The 15,820-nt window shown below is 40.3% G+C and overlaps 1 protein-coding gene across 2 annotated transcripts in view; it reads left to right on the forward strand.

The window, feature by feature from the left end:
* SYTL5 (synaptotagmin like 5) overlaps nt 1–15,820 on the forward strand; it is a 126,589-nt gene that overhangs the window by 69,215 nt on the left and 41,554 nt on the right. For both annotated transcript variants that reach the window (XM_075539115.1, XM_075539116.1), the window contains exon 5: nt 1,494–1,628. In XM_075539115.1, the coding sequence (XP_075395230.1) occupies nt 1,494–1,628 (135 nt within the window). The remainder of the gene's footprint in view (nt 1–1,493; nt 1,629–15,820) is intronic.

The raw sequence follows: 15,820 nt of genomic DNA on the forward strand, positions 1-15,820 counted from the left end.
AGTTGAGACGGCTGGCGGGGTGGGAGAAAACCATAGCTGATTGTGCCATCAGAAAAACTTCCTCCTCTTAGTGAAGTCCTAAGTTCGTATGTCCATTGTCAAAGCCAGTCTAGCAAATCCTCAGAGTTGAAAGCAGAACTACCATAAAGCCCAAAGAAGAAGACAAGAAGACCCTCACCGCCATCATGTCTATTCTAGCTCATAGCAACCCTATTTAGGGGTTCCATGGCTGAAAACCTTTAGGTAACAGATAGTCTCATTTTCCTCCCAAGAATTACCTAAAGGGCTTAAACTGCGGACCTTGAGGTTAGTAGTCAACTACTTAATTGCTAGCACTACCAAGGTGCCTTTAGAACTAATAGACAACCCAGCAATTCAATTTTTCCTCATTTATTCAAAAGACCCAAGAGCAGCAAAACAGGTACCATGCATACCAAACTTCATTGCAGCACTCTTTCCAGTAGCCCAAAGGTGGAAACTAGCCAAGTGCCCGTCAACTGATAAACGGGTAAGTAAAATGAGGTACGTGCACACAATGGAATCCAACTTAGTCATAAAGAGGAATGGCTTCCTGATGGTGTGCTACAATTCAGATGGACCTTGAGAGTAGCATGCTGAGTGAAACCAAAACTGAAACCTAAACCGCTGTCATTGAGTTGGCCCCAACTTTTAAGGATCCTACATAGGATTGCTAAGGCTATAAATCTTTACAGGTGCAGACAACCTCATGTTCCCCCTCATGGTGGGATAGAACAACCAATGATGTGGTCAGTAGCCCAGCATCAACCTACAGCAAAAGGGAAAAATACTGTCCGATATCATTTATATGAGATTAGCAATTATGCAGAAAGCACAAGCATTAGTGGTTTCCAGGAATGGGGAGAAGGAGGAAAAGTGAGGATTTTTGCTTAGAGCACATGGAATGTGTGTCAACAGGAGTAGAATCATTTGGGAAAAGATACTGAGAAGAGTTGCAACACTTGAAGAATGTACTCAATGTTACTGACATGTACTTGGAGAAATTCATGAAAGATTGCATTTTTCTTTATGCGTATTGCTATAATTTTTAAAAGAGCAGTGTTTCTGCTCTGGAGGAGCCCCAGTTTAATACCTTACTACCTCAGTTTGTCCCAGAGGCGCCTTTTGAAGGATAGTTTCAGATCCCTGTTCTCAGTTCCCCCTAAAACAGGTTCTAGTCAAGCAATGCTTCTTGCTTGTCAGATGACAGTGGTGAGCTGCCAAAATAGGTGGTCTCTCTTTCACAAGGACAGAGACTTAGCTTACCAGCAAGTGGCACAATCTTTGGAGAACACCCTAACCATTTTCACTCTCCTGCCGGTATATTGCAATGGTCCTGCAATGGGAACTCTCCAGAGCCGCAAATTCAAAGCCACTTTCTTGAAGAATCACTTACTGTTGAAAGCACTAGAAAAGGCAACTAGAAATGAGTTTTCAGTGGCGTGTTTCTTATACTACTTTTAATTGAATTGCAGATTTCTTCTCAGCAAGTTCAGATCAGCAACCAAAGGAGAAATTGTAACTACAAAATCTGAAAGTGGGCGGAGCTACAGCTTGGACTTAGAGAGCCAAAGTGTCCAAAGTTTAAAGTCAAGTGCCAATTCAGACAGGTAAGAGGTGTGCACATAGAGCCATGGTCGAGCTTGAGGGTCAGGCTGTTATAGTTCCACCGAAACTGAAGTGCCTCCAAATCATTATCACTTGGAGAACTCCAAACATACAGTGTTAAAAGCCAGGAAGATACAGTTTAGTTGCAACGAATAGCACTCACCCTCTTTCTGGAATTACAGTGGTTGGAATCTTCGATGTCACCAGCAAGGACCAGACATATTGATGTTGCTTTGCAGGATTTCACTTCAGATAAAGATGTACAAGGAAAGCATTTTTCTCATTGGCTTATTAATCTTTTTCTATTTGAGCCTCTGAAATAGAATTTCCCAACTGTCACAGACATTCCTTACAGCTTTAAACAATTTATCTATAATTTCACCATATGAATTGCCTGAGAGCAATTTTCCATAAATTCCACTTCCTCCAACTCTTGATGGTGTGTCAAGTGAGTTTCTCTCTTTTTTTCTTTTTCATAGAGAAATCAATGTTTGCAAGCAAATAGAGTTAGAAAGGAAAGCAAAAATATAGACCTGTAATATCTCACTTGATTTTTCTGTAGCCTGGCTTATTTTCCACCAAGGCTTGTTTTCATGATTAATATAGTACCAAAGCCATAAGATAAAAAAAATCTACCTTCACATTTCACTGGGTTGTCTAAAAATGAATTCCCTTTGTTTGAAACTATAGTATTTCTGAAAAGACAAGTTGTTAAAACTGGCTGACTTTCCACTTAGGCTCTGGCAAGTGGAATTGCACTTTCCCCTGTAAAGCACTTTAGAATATAGATCAGAAAATTTTTCTATAGGGGGATTGTTTTCTATTAAGTATCTCTTTGCATAGAAAGTCTCAATTGCTGTTTCATTTTTTCACCATAGCAACCCTGCACCTGTCACTTAATTTAAAACTACATGGAATATATGCAAAAGCTACATCATTATCTACTATCAAATGATCATCACTATGTATTGTGCAAATTTTCAAGAATGCAGATGTTTTTTCCTTAATAATGATGCTTCAAATCGAAAGACAACAATGGTTGTCTCTATCTTGGGAAGAAATCCCTTTGACTTCCCTGGAGGTAGCCTCATGCAATGCACCACGACAGCTTTCTACATGCATGTCATTTTTTTCCCGTGCTGCCCCACTGACTGAGATATCAAAGGAAATGATTTAGAGAGTAGAAAACACGAGTTCGGTGTTGCTATTTGGTATATATAAAGAGAACAGATGGAATTCTTGGTTATAAAAACAAAAGTGCTCCTGGCATAACAAACAAAATTGTCTCATGTCTTTTAAAGTAAGTGTCCCTTGCATTTCCTCAGCAAGGAGAAAGAGTGTGATCCTCGTATCACAGTGAATGTTCCATTCATTCAGAATCTAGCTCCTTGCTTTTCTAATGGCATCTTATCTACCGCTGGGTATAAATCAGCATGAAGCTATATAATCCTATGTGCATGTTTCACCAAATACTGATGCTTAGAGGCAGGGTTTTTTCTTGTTTGTTTTTTTTTAATTGAAATGTCCCTACATAGACTTTATCTTTTAAATGATAAAGATTTGAAATGGTTTTCAGATAAATAGACGAGATTTGTCAGGGTTACTTGAGCTTAAGTGCATCAAGAAAAAAATGCTTTCCACTCACATCAAGAGAGAGAGGAGGACAGATGCCCTGGAGATCACTAGAGCACAATGACCTTTTCCTGAAGTGTGCATTTATCACACTGAAATGAGTTGCATTATCCCAAAATCATTCCTAAGAATGGGCGCGCAGGAGGTGGTCTGAGTTTTTTGTTGCTGTTGTTGTTTGTTTGTTAGTTGGTTGGTTGGTTTTTTAAACTCCCATGACTTAGAAATTATGAAATATTCATCTCTTTGATATATGACCTATAGTTTAGTTTAGTAATTGGTTCTTCTTTCACCTTCACAATGCATAATATTTCCTCTTGGTTTATTAGTCTTTTTCAGAGTAGCTGGGTTTGAACACTCCTTTTTCTTTTTAAGTCATTATGTTCCTCTGAATGGAAATGCTAATATAAGCGATGGTATTGACTTAATTGATTTGATTTTCTGTAGTTTCAAAGGAAGGAAAATGATGAATGTGTTTTGTGAAGACCCATTGCTTTCTCAGAAGAGTATGTCAAATGGCTATTCACTGGTTAATCAGGACTTTACACATGAAACAAAGAGGATTGTCCCCCACTCCCACTTCAAAGAATGCAACCATAAATTTTAGTTAGTAAGCAAACTCATTTTTAGTTGTGATGAGGTAGTGCTGTGGTATGATTTGTGAAATCTCCATCTTAGGACATGCTCTCTCAGAAGCATATCCTCAGACAAGAATTCATACATAAGTAAGTGTGTTTCAGGAGAAATTAATGAGAAAGTAAATATTATATAGGTTTCTGAGGCTGCAAAGGTTTACAGAAGCAAACGACCTCATCTTTCCCTTGAGGAATAGCTGGTGGGTGTGAGCCACAAACTTATGGCAATCCAACACTTACCCAATAGTGTAACCAGGGCTCCTTAGTGAGACAGTAGGAGAAGCAAACTGGATAAAGGAAAGACAAAAAGCAAACGGACTAATCAAGTGAGATCTCACTCAGCCTGCTCCTGCAGGGTCCTCAGGAGTATAAAGGACATCTCAGTGCTGTTTTTTTAGCCCTATTTAGAGGACGTGGAAAACTTTTATACCCTTCATCAATTGGCCAACCATGCCCCTAAAATAGGGTTTCCAAGTTTAGTTAATAAAAATGCAGTGTACTCAAGTAAACTTGAGTTTCATATAATGAGAACCTCTTTGACAAGGGGTCATAAGCAAGTCATTTAATAAAGTAGTCATGCAATGAGAAAGTAATAAGCGAGTGCTCACTACCACCGAGTCAGTTCTGCCTCGGAGGGACCCCTGTGGAGGTTTCCAAGAGCATAACTCGTCACAGGAGCAAACAACCTCATCTTTCTCCTAAGGCACAACTGGTAAGTTTGAACCACTTGCTTTGTGGTTAGCAATCCAATGCTCACCTAATAGCAATACTTGATTTTATTTTTAGCACAAGTATGTCCCATGCACAATTTCCAACATGCTTATGCCAAAAAATATATTGTTTGCCTTAAATCCAAGTTTAACTGGGAATTCTATGTTTTATTTGGTAATTCTGTTCTGGGCCTTAAGGTGGGAATATAATTTGGTAGGCATTTTGAGACCTCTCTCGAGTGCTAAAAAGGAGCTTTGGTTGTGCAATGATTGGGTGCTTTGCTGCTAACTGGAAGAATGGCAATCCAAATCCACCTAGTTGTGCCAAGGTGGACAACAACCCTATGGACAGTTCCACTTGAACACATGGAGTCACTATGAGTTCAATTTGACACTACAGCACCTAATAACAACTCCAGTACTAAAGAGCGAACCTCTGGAAGTCAAAGGTTCAAGCACAAAAGCCCCAGGAAACTAGAGAGCAACATATATATGTGATCAAAGTGATTCAAGATCAGGTGTCAGGCATCAGAAAACCCAAAATAATCATACCAATGTGAACAAGGGAAGCTGGAGTGGAGACCCAAAGCACATCTGTAGACAATTGGGCAGCCTTTCACAGAAGGGTCATAAGGAAGGGACGAGCCAGCCAGGGTGCAGTATAACACTCATGAAACATACAACATTCCTCTAGTTCTTTAATGCTTCCTCCCCCCACTATCATGACCCCAGTTCTACCTTACAAATCCAGCTAGACCAGGGCATGTACACTGGTACAGATAAGAACTCTTGAAAAATAGAATCCAGGACAGATAAACCCCTCAGGAACAGTAATGGGAATATTGATACCATAATGGCCGAGGTAGGTAGGGGAAGAAAGGGGGAACCAATTGCAATGATCGACATATAACCACCACCACCCACCCCGGGAGAAGGGGAATCAAATTAATCAAACTAAGATGGATTTCTATGAGGCAGAGGTCAAATATGCCTCTACCCTTCAACCTTCTTTATCAGTTATGATATCAATTATCCCTTCCACAGTACTTGCTACATCTGCACTGGATTTGATATGGGTTTTTTTAAGGAGGTTACCAGGTTCTAATTCAGGATAAGAAATTCTCATTGGTCAGAATGACCTTTTCTCAGCCTCTCTCAGTTCATAAGCTTCTCTCTGGTTCTCAAGCTTTCAGTCCCCTGGTTCTATTGTTGTTTCCAATAATTTCTCAAAAAGCACCCCATTCTGCCATAAACCTCAACCAAAAGGTGCTCAGCTCTAGCTCCATGCATCAGCAAGCCCAGTTCTCCCAATGAAGTGCCTGGAGGCAATCCACTCCACAAGTGAACTTCTTGACTGAAGGCACTAAGCTTTACTCACTCTATGGGAACTGGGAAGTCTACCACTCTGTTTTGTGTTCTAGCTCTTAGTTCTGTTGTTGCTGCTGCTTTGCTGTTCCTCTAGTGTCACAGCACAGTGTCCTAGATCTAACAGGTTCCATGCATGGAATCTTGGGGTCCAGAGGATGCAACCCACACTTATTTCTTATGGTAGTATGATCCTCCCATCTTGCTTCTGAGATAGTCTTAAACCCATTGGGATGGCAAAATTGACCAATTATCACATTAGAGTTCGAAGTGTTTACAACTCTCACTCACAACTAACCTATAATCCTATTACCATCTTCCCCTACCTTCTCTTACCAACACCCATCAGGAAAAGAGGAAATACACTCAATCTTCATGGTCCCACTTGGTTGTTTGGTGAGATTTACAAAGACTGACTAGAAGAGCCATATCAAGTAAATCACAGCATCACAGGCACCAAATTGTCACCTAGAAAAACCTTTAAAAAAGTGAAACTTGGGATGAAAAGATTAATTATGTTCAGTGAAATTGGATGAAAGATAATGTCGTGCCTCTCAGCAGCATTTTAATCATGGCAACGGAGAATGTGGCAAACATTTTATCCTGGGACTTGGTGCTCATAACTAACTACTTTCTCCCCACTCTCACTTGCCTCCACCACACACTAGTTTTATTCAATTGTTTTTAATTGCTCTATAGGAGGCCTAAGACTGATTTTGACTGTCCCCTGCAGCATTATAAGCTGCTTTGACTGGTTCTGAATCAAGCGCAGAGGCCAACACCAGTCAAGCCAGCGCTTAGTAAGTTCTCATTGTCATTCCAAGTATTACTGACCGCTCTGTCTACGAAACGTGATATTGTTCATACCTTCAGTGCTAAAAACTTTATTCTTTGCTCATATCGTGAAGAAAACTAAGTTTATTCTATGCATTCTATTATTAGATAATTAAATCCCTTTTTCATCAGAACCTCTCTCTCCATTTAATGTGGCTTTCTGGTACCTTCATTATTAAAACACATCATTCTTTCATCATATTCATTCTTTGGACAGACTGAGTTTATTAACCTCATCCTATCATTAAATAATAATATATTTTGCATCAGATTAGAATGCTTCTCCTGTCCTGAGTGGCATTTTCATTTTGTATAAGATACCAATTTAGCAATATCTTCTTAGCCATCATTTGGATATAAGAAGTGGTATTTGTTCTCTCTCCGAGTCAGGACCACATCCGTAAAGTAGTCAACACTGGTTCATTTGGTATATTAGATAACATATTCTATAGTTAGTTACTCATGTACTTGGTGAACTCCCTAATGTAAAACTGTTTGCATGTATAACAGCATATCACTGAAAGTCTATCAGTTTTATTCCATAATACTAGCTGCAATAGTTCTGTCTCAAAAGAATAAAGATGGGCAGAAGTGCCTTCCGAAAGAAAATTGCTTTTGCCACTTCCCTGTGCCTTTGCTTCCTTTGGTTGATGCTACTAATTCTTCATTCTTCCTATTTAAACCCACTATGGGGGAACTCAGCTGCTAAGTAGCAGCAAGCAGTAGGCAACGTTAAACCCCAAGTTGTGTCAAATGCTAACAGCCTAAAGCATTTCACAAAGCCATGGCATTCTGAGAAGACTAAAGCTTACTTCCATGAAGCAGTGGACGCATGAATTTACAAGAATGCTTAATTTACTTGGACTTCCACATATTAGGAGCTCTGGTAGTGCTGTGGGTTAGTTATTGGGCTGTCAACTGGAAAACTGGCTCTTCAGATTCATCTGGGGCTCTAGGGTGGAAAGATGAGGCTGACGGCTCCTGTAGTCCCAGGAACCCTATATTGGATTATTACGAATAGGAATTTACCTTGTGGCCGTGGATTGCAGTGGGCTGACCCCAGTGATGGAAGATACTCTATGTCTGGAGTTGCCTAGAACTTCTTGAGCAGGAAACTTGTATTTATAAATCCAGATCATCCCTTTGGAGCCTCATCCTTTGGCCATCTCATGCTGCTGTTAACTGCCGTGCAGTCAGTTCTGACTCATAGCAACACTGTACAAAACAAAATAAACCACCGTCTGATTATGCATCATCATCACACTCATTCCTATGTTTGAGTCCATTGTTGCAACCACTGTGCCAATTCATCTCATTTACTGTCTTCTTTTTTCTGACCCTCCACTTTGCCAAGCATGATATCATTCTCCTGGGACTAGTCATATATACCTATCTTGATATGGTGTTCCCCCAAAGGAAATCCCGAAATGAAGACTCAATAGCAACACATGAATTTAAGAGTCAGTTATGTTGAGAAATACAGATGGAGGACTAAGAAGTAAACCAAAGAAGGGAAAGAAGCACAAAGGGTACATTGTTAATCCTGCTGCCACGATGTATAACCAGAGAACTCAATATCACTGAGTAACGCTAGAAAGTAATGTAAAGCATCTCTCAGAGCTACCCAAGCAAGACATGTGGAATGTGGAATTATTTACACACCAAGCATGGCTATAATTGTTTTAGGGCTGCTCCTAGGGTACTAAATTTAGCATTTCCAGATTATTCTGTATATTAGAACACCATACTCCTGTGATCAGAAAAAGGCTGCCGGAAGAATTTCTTTTCCAGGAAGCAGGATTCTGCAGGAAGAAAATCACAATTCTGACTCGTATAAACCCTGTAAGACAGAGAAGAACTACTCTATAGATTTTCCAAGGTTGTAAATTCTACAGGGAAGTAGATTGGCTCTCGTGGAGCAGATGGTGGGTTTGAACCAATCACTTTTCAGTTAGCAGCCAAACACTTAACCCCCTCTGCAGAGGTTAGCACAAAGAGAAAATGACCAACACCCCTCCCAAGTTTCCTTCACTCAAAATTACAAGTGGGGAACTTGTCAGACCATGAGTTACTCAGTCCCCAACTGTATGTACTCATTCCTTCTGTATGTGACTTTCCTCATTAAAATATAAATAAAACGAACAATTTGGAGCTGAGTAATTCTGGCAGGCAAATCCTTTAAACTACATATACTTGAACTGTAACTGGCTTCTTGATTTTACTAATTCTTGTGGACTAATTGATATAAACCTCTGAAGCTTATTTCATTTTGTTTTGTCTGTTTCTCCTAGTGATTTCCCTGAATTCACTGCCTTAGCATGTTCTATTTCTATGGATTAACTGTAACACATTTCCATCCCTATTATCCAGTATGCATTATGTAATATCTTATGTTTTCAGGAGTCTTCAGTGGCCCAACAGTTAAACACTGGGCTGCTAACAGAAGGACTTACTTAGAGTTAGAACCCACCGACAGTTCCATGCGATAAAAGGCCTGGTGACTTGCTCTCGTGGTGATTACAGTCTTGGAAACCCTGTGGGGCAGTTCTACTCTGTTATATAGGTTTATTATGAGTGTGAACTGATTCGATGGTATCTAACTAGATATTTTTTACATAAGTAATTGCAGCATATGGATAGATCTATGGCTTGATCACACCTCCATTTTACTTATACAAAGAAATTTAACACACATTTATGCCAACATGGTTGACCTAGTTTCACATTACCTATTGTATCAATTTCAACTCATGGCAACCCCATATGTTACAGACTACAACTGTTACATAGGATTTTCTTGGATGTAATCTTTACGGAAGGAGATTTCCAGGCCTTTCTGAGGGAAGGATGCCAAACCACGCGGAAGCTGTGCTGGGGCCCATAACCGAACACAGGGAACCTTGTGGGACTGTGTGCCCACACATGGTGAACGGATGCCAGAGAGAGCGAGGCAAGGCCCAAGCAATTACAGGAGCAGGATAAAGGGAGAAAGGGCCGCAGTCCCACCACCAGGGTATTTCAATCCTGACTGGGAGGCATGACTAAAGGATCCCATTAGCGGAATTAAACCCACCTGGGCCTAGTTTGGGCCACCCAGGTATAACACTCACCTGGCTCAGGGCCTGAATTGGAACATGGCCAGTTAAGGTCTTCAGGGGTGGCTATTGCTCGCTTGATTCCCTTCCGAACCTTTTGTAGGGGGCCTGTGCAGGCATGAGAGAGACATCCCCCCCGCCCCATCCCTGTCTTGCTACCTAACACCACCAGATAACAGGGTCAAACATTTGCCTTCATCCAGTCAGGTTCTAGTCAACTCACTCTTAGCCATTCCAAGCTAGGTCAACGGGTACCATAGCAAGCTAGGGAGTTTCCACAGGACTCCTCCCACTCCATACCACTGGTCCCTTTACAAAGCCATAGGCTCAGGTTCTGCACAACTTTGTAAACTTTAGATCACCCAACCCACTCTCATCTCTCCACTAGTCCCCATGAACCACAGGTCCACAGTGTTAACCTGTCTTCCCAGAGTTGCATTTCCTCCACTTCCACTCCACAAGTGAATCCAGGGAGCCACCTAATGAGCATTTCAGGTTTCGCACAGGTTCCCTTTAATGTTCAGTCATAGTGGAGAGAGTAGGTCTCTGGTGGGCACAGATTTTTCCAGTTTAGGCGCGTTCATAATCAATTTGCTTGCTGAAGATTAAAAAAGCCAAAGCCATCTTTCTTATCTCCTTCAATCTCCCAACAGTTCTACTTAGAGGCTGCTTCAAATGCAAATGTCCTCACACTGCCCACTGGGTAGGGCGAAACTTTTCCAAGCCTCACACCTTGGTGGTAAATAAAAATCCATTTCCTCCAGGCAACTCTTAATGCCCATTTTAATATATCCAATTTTAAAAGGCTGAAGGCAGACAGACTTGCAAGCTCTCTCTAATAATAATTTCCAATATTCATTTTCAATCATATTATGTCAAGAGCAGTATGTAAAAGAAGTCAATATAATTTCAGTACAGCCAGATCCTAAATAGTTATTTTACAAACACAGAAATGCAATCCTTTCTTATCTGGACTGTCCCATTCATATGCGTATGATCTTGGACTGCTTGCAAAGGGGAAGATTCCAGCAGGCCTGGCCTTCTATCAGTCATTTTGACCAACTAGCATAGTTTTTGCCTCAGAAAAGTCCAAAAGGTGTTTTCCCTCCTTGAACTTCAACCGCACATCCATCACGTTCCTTTACTCTGTTTCAGGGTGGACTCCTAAGAATCTAAAGTTTCCCTTCCCAGTGCCCTTTCCAGATAACCGAGAGACCATATCTGACCTCTGCTGGCTCTGCAAAGCAGAAGGAAAATGCAACTTCCCCTGAATGCCACCAGGCAAAAGCCAGACAAGCCTCCAGTCTCCATATTAATTCTTTGTTTCTCTATCACCTGACTCCCTTGGTGCCAAATTGTGTTAGGCTAGGTTGTCTAAAGAAACAAAACCTGTGGCAATCATGTTATGTGTAAGAAAGAGCATTCTATCAAGAAGTAATTTCATATCAAGAAGGCAGCCCAGCCAAGTCCTACACAAGTCCATAAGTCTAATGCTACGTGGGGTCTTCTTCAGATTCAAGTAACTGCAGGCCGATGACTCTGAGAGGTGAAGCATATTGCAGGGAGAGCATGAGACAGTGAGTTCAAAGCCATGAGGGTCCAATGTTGGTTGAAACATGGCAGGATGCCAAAAGCTCTCAGGGGTGTGTCTGAAATGGGGCTGCCTCTGGAGGCAGATACAAAGTCCCAGCGAGGATGAGGGTGAACGGAAAGAGAAGGAGAGGAGGGATCCCCAGTGTCTATCATTTTTAAAAAGGCCACACCTCCCAGGAGTCATCCTCAGTCTGTCACCTGATTGACAGGTTTTCCTTAAAAAGTAAACAGCAAGTTAAAATAAAATCTATCTAGCACAATTACCAAAGATAATTAACCTTCCACAGAATTCAAGAAGCTACATGGAGATGAGCATTAAGCAGCTTTTAAGGGATGAGGCATACTTGACAAGGTAATTAAAGGTCAAGAGCATTCTAGACTGAGGGGGAACTTTCTAGACAGGGGCAATAAACAGTGTAAAGGAAAAGAGGCATAAAGCACCCTGGTGTATGTGGGAAAAAAGCAGAAGTGTGATGTACAAGATATTATATGGAAAGTAGATTGGGCTAGGTCAGTGGTTCTCAACCTTCCTAATGCCGCAGCCTTTTAATACTGTTCCTCATGTGTGGTGACCCCGACCATCAAATTATTTTCTTTGCTACTCCATAAATGTAATTTCGCTACTGTTATGAATTGGGCGACCCCTGGGAAAGGGTCATTCAACCCCCAAAGGGGTCACAACCCACTGGTTGAGAACCACGGGGCTACGTTATATGTTGTTTTAGATACCTTGGTAAGTTTTTATTCTGATAAGCAGTGTAACCTCCAGGTAGAATAATACTGCACCAAATCAAAACATTTTCACCTGTTCCATTTAGTTACTGAAAGCTAAGTTTTGCTAAACACTTGTTTTGTTTCATGTCTGTAGGGGAACACGGAGCCCTGGTGGGATAGTGGGATGGGCAGTGCTACAAACCATGAGCTAGTCTATGGGATAAACATAAGGCAATCTGCACCTATAAAGATTTACATCCTCCAAAACCCTAAGGAGAAATTCTGCTGTGCGGCGCAGGGCTGCTCTGAGTCAGAATTCACTCAGCAACAGTGAGTGGGTAATAGGGCACGACAGTTGACCTTCTTCTTGCCCTTGATTTCCAGTTGACCCAAGGTTTTTCAAGGCTGCTGCTCTTCTCCAATTTGCCTGCGGTCATTGTTTACAAAGAATGCATTAGATCAGTATTTTTTGTATTACTGAAAGACCAAAGATTATCACACTGATAATACTGCCTATTTTTAACATCTCTTCCCTCCCCTATGCTGACTGTCTTCTGAATTTTAGAGTCTTTTTATGGAAAAAAATCCTTTAAGGAAACTTTAAAACCACTTAAAAAGCCAGCTTTTGTTTTATTAAATCCAGTTATAAAGTTTCTTTTAAAATTTGATACAGATAAGATTTATTCAACAAAATTCCATTGAGTACCTACCACCTAGGGTCAATTATCATTATTTGTGATGTAGTAGGTTACAAAATGCCTGCTAACCTCAAGGCCAGGATTTTAGACACACTAGGCACTTCATGGGGAAAAGATAAAGCTTTCTGCTCCCATAAAGATTTATGGTCTTGGAAACCCACAGGGGTAATTCTACAATGTCCTATAGGGTCACTGTGTGTTAGAATCGCCTAGAGAGCAGTGAGTTATATTCAAAGAAGCTGCCACTGAATTCAAAAATATGGAATCATGGCTTATAGGTAAAACATAAGTGGTTTTTGTAACCCTCTGGTCACAATGGTATTATCAATTATTCAATACAAAACCCTGTTTTATGTGTAATCATTTTGAAAGAAAATTTAATATATATTGATTCATTAACCTTGAATTCAAAGGTGACAGCAGTCTAACACATATGTAAACAAAGGTAATCTAAACACACATTTTGTCCATAAGGCACAAAGAAGCCTTCTGTTATTTATGAATACTACATAGCACCTCAACGCTATGGTTGGGGACCACTTTAAGCAGCGAGATTGCCAAGAAAAAAGCAAGAAAATGTGGTAACATGACACTAAATAGACTCAAAAAGAGCACATTACAATATCAGACCTGAAACAAGAGCATGGGTAATATATAAACTGGGGAATTCAATTTTTTTTGCTACACTGAACATACCGGTAAATGACCATAAATGTGCCATGAGTACTAAATTTGGGGTCAAGAATAAATTTTACCAAGTGGACGAATTCACAAAGTCAGAACCCACGAATAATGAGGATAAACAGTATTGTTGTATTCGCTCTGAAAAGGAAATGTAACGTCTATGTAATGAAGTCACAGAAAACCAGCGGCTTCATAGGAATGAGTAGTTAGAGCAGTTGCCTGGGGAGTCTGCCCTCCTTATGGTTCTACTTTCTTAAGTCAGTAATTGAAAATACCTGAACCTAAATATAGCCCATTCCTACCAAATACTGGAAGTTCATTCCTTTGGAATATGATGGCTTTTCCAAACAGTTTGGCTTTTAAGTTGAGACATCGGTATTTGTATATGTGTGTGCGCACATATGGATACATTCGCATATTTGTAACACAGTGATCAACACACTTTTCCTGTAAAGGTAGAGATCAGATTTCAAGTCATAGCTCCCCTATGGGACAAAGCAGAACTGCTCTCGGGGGATTTTGAGGCTGTAAATCTTTAGGGGAGCAGAAAGGTTCATCTTTCTCTTGCAGAGTAGCCGCTAGGTTAAACTGCTGAACTTGAGGTTAGCAGCCCAACACAACCCACTTTGCCACCAATTCTCCTTAAAGTACAGATAATGAATACTTTCAAATTTATGGGCCCTATGTTCTCTGTCTCAACTACTTAACATATATTGGCACTTAAATTTGGATTTCATGTCATTTTCATGTGTTACAAAATATTATTACTATTTTCTTTCCCCCCACCATTTCAAAAACTTAAAGACCACTCTTAACTCATTAACCATACCAAAAACAAAACGAAACAAAAGGTGGACTTAATCTGCACTTTGGGCCTTTGTTGAACCCAGCTATAATACATTTACTCATTATTACAGAAAGTATCTTTTCATTTAACCAAGTCTGAGCCTCGAGGGCCAGCTCAGCTCTTATTGTGAGCACTGTGCTGCTTTAAGGAAACAGTGGAACAAAGGGGCATAGACAGTGCAGATGTGGAAGATGTCTTCGATCAATGCAATTCAACTTCTCCGAGTTTAGCTCCCTGATTTTCAAGTTTGGTTGCATATGGGGAAAACCTCAGAAACTTAAAAAATTTCAGATGCCTAGGTCTCACCTCCAGAGATTCTGATGTGATTGTTCAATTATGTGGCCTAGACATGGGGATTTTCGCTCCAGAGGTGGTTCTGATAGGCAACCCCAGTTGATAGCCACTCATCTCCTCGAAGACTGTTGGCAAAAATATAGCACTTAGGGCTCACCAAAGATTGAGAACTTGAACTGCATGATGTATCTTTTCTTCCCCTTATCATCTTTAGTATTTTTTTCTAGTTCAGCAGGCTTGCCTCGCTTTCTATCTACAATATCTCTTGCTCATCTACCTTACATATTCATTCTAGATCCAAAGTAACAAAAAGGAGTTAATAAAACACATAAACTTCAGAAAGAATATCGTATGTTATCTGGGAGTCTTCATCCCAGTGAGTTTTAGTATTCTAATTTTCAAATCAGCATCAAAGGCATAAAAGCTGCCTTCATTTGCACTGCCTCATGGGAATACCATTCAATCACACAATCATAGGCTCAGCATTGTCAGTCCACTCAGGGACATATAAATCAGAGACATATAAAGCGGGAAGGCAACTCACTAAATTGTAATCTTTGTCCCTGATTCAGAAATGGTTATAACCAAGAAGCTATTATCAATTTTTTTTTAATTTTTATTTTTTTGGTGTGATTGTCCAGCATGAGATAACAAGAGATAAAAAAATGGAAGTTCTTAAAAGTAGATTTCACAACCTATGGTAAGGTACTTTTTTGTGAACATGGCACAAACAGCACCAGGCAGTGTTTTGCTCTGTTGTGCTATGAATTGGAACCAACTTTATGGCAACAAACAAAAGTGATAAGGTATGAGAAATTCTTTGATACCTTAGGTAGTTTAGGTTTCGAGTATCCCAAAAATATCTCCACATTCACCTGACACTTATGTAAATTGATAACTTCTTGAAGAAGGAGCAACAAAAAGTAGGTCTTTGGAAGGTAGGGATGAAGTACATCCCCCACTCCCCAATTTCTCCATCATCCTGACACGTCATTTTCCCTCCACACTGCACCCTTTCTCTATTGGTGTTGATAATTCAGTGGGAAATCTCACAAGCTCACAGGTTATATTTACAGGGATAGGTTTCATTAGGATA

Source organism: Tenrec ecaudatus, chromosome X (genome assembly GCF_050624435.1).
Source record: "Tenrec ecaudatus isolate mTenEca1 chromosome X, mTenEca1.hap1, whole genome shotgun sequence".
Lineage (NCBI taxonomy): Eukaryota > Metazoa > Chordata > Mammalia > Afrosoricida > Tenrecidae > Tenrec > Tenrec ecaudatus.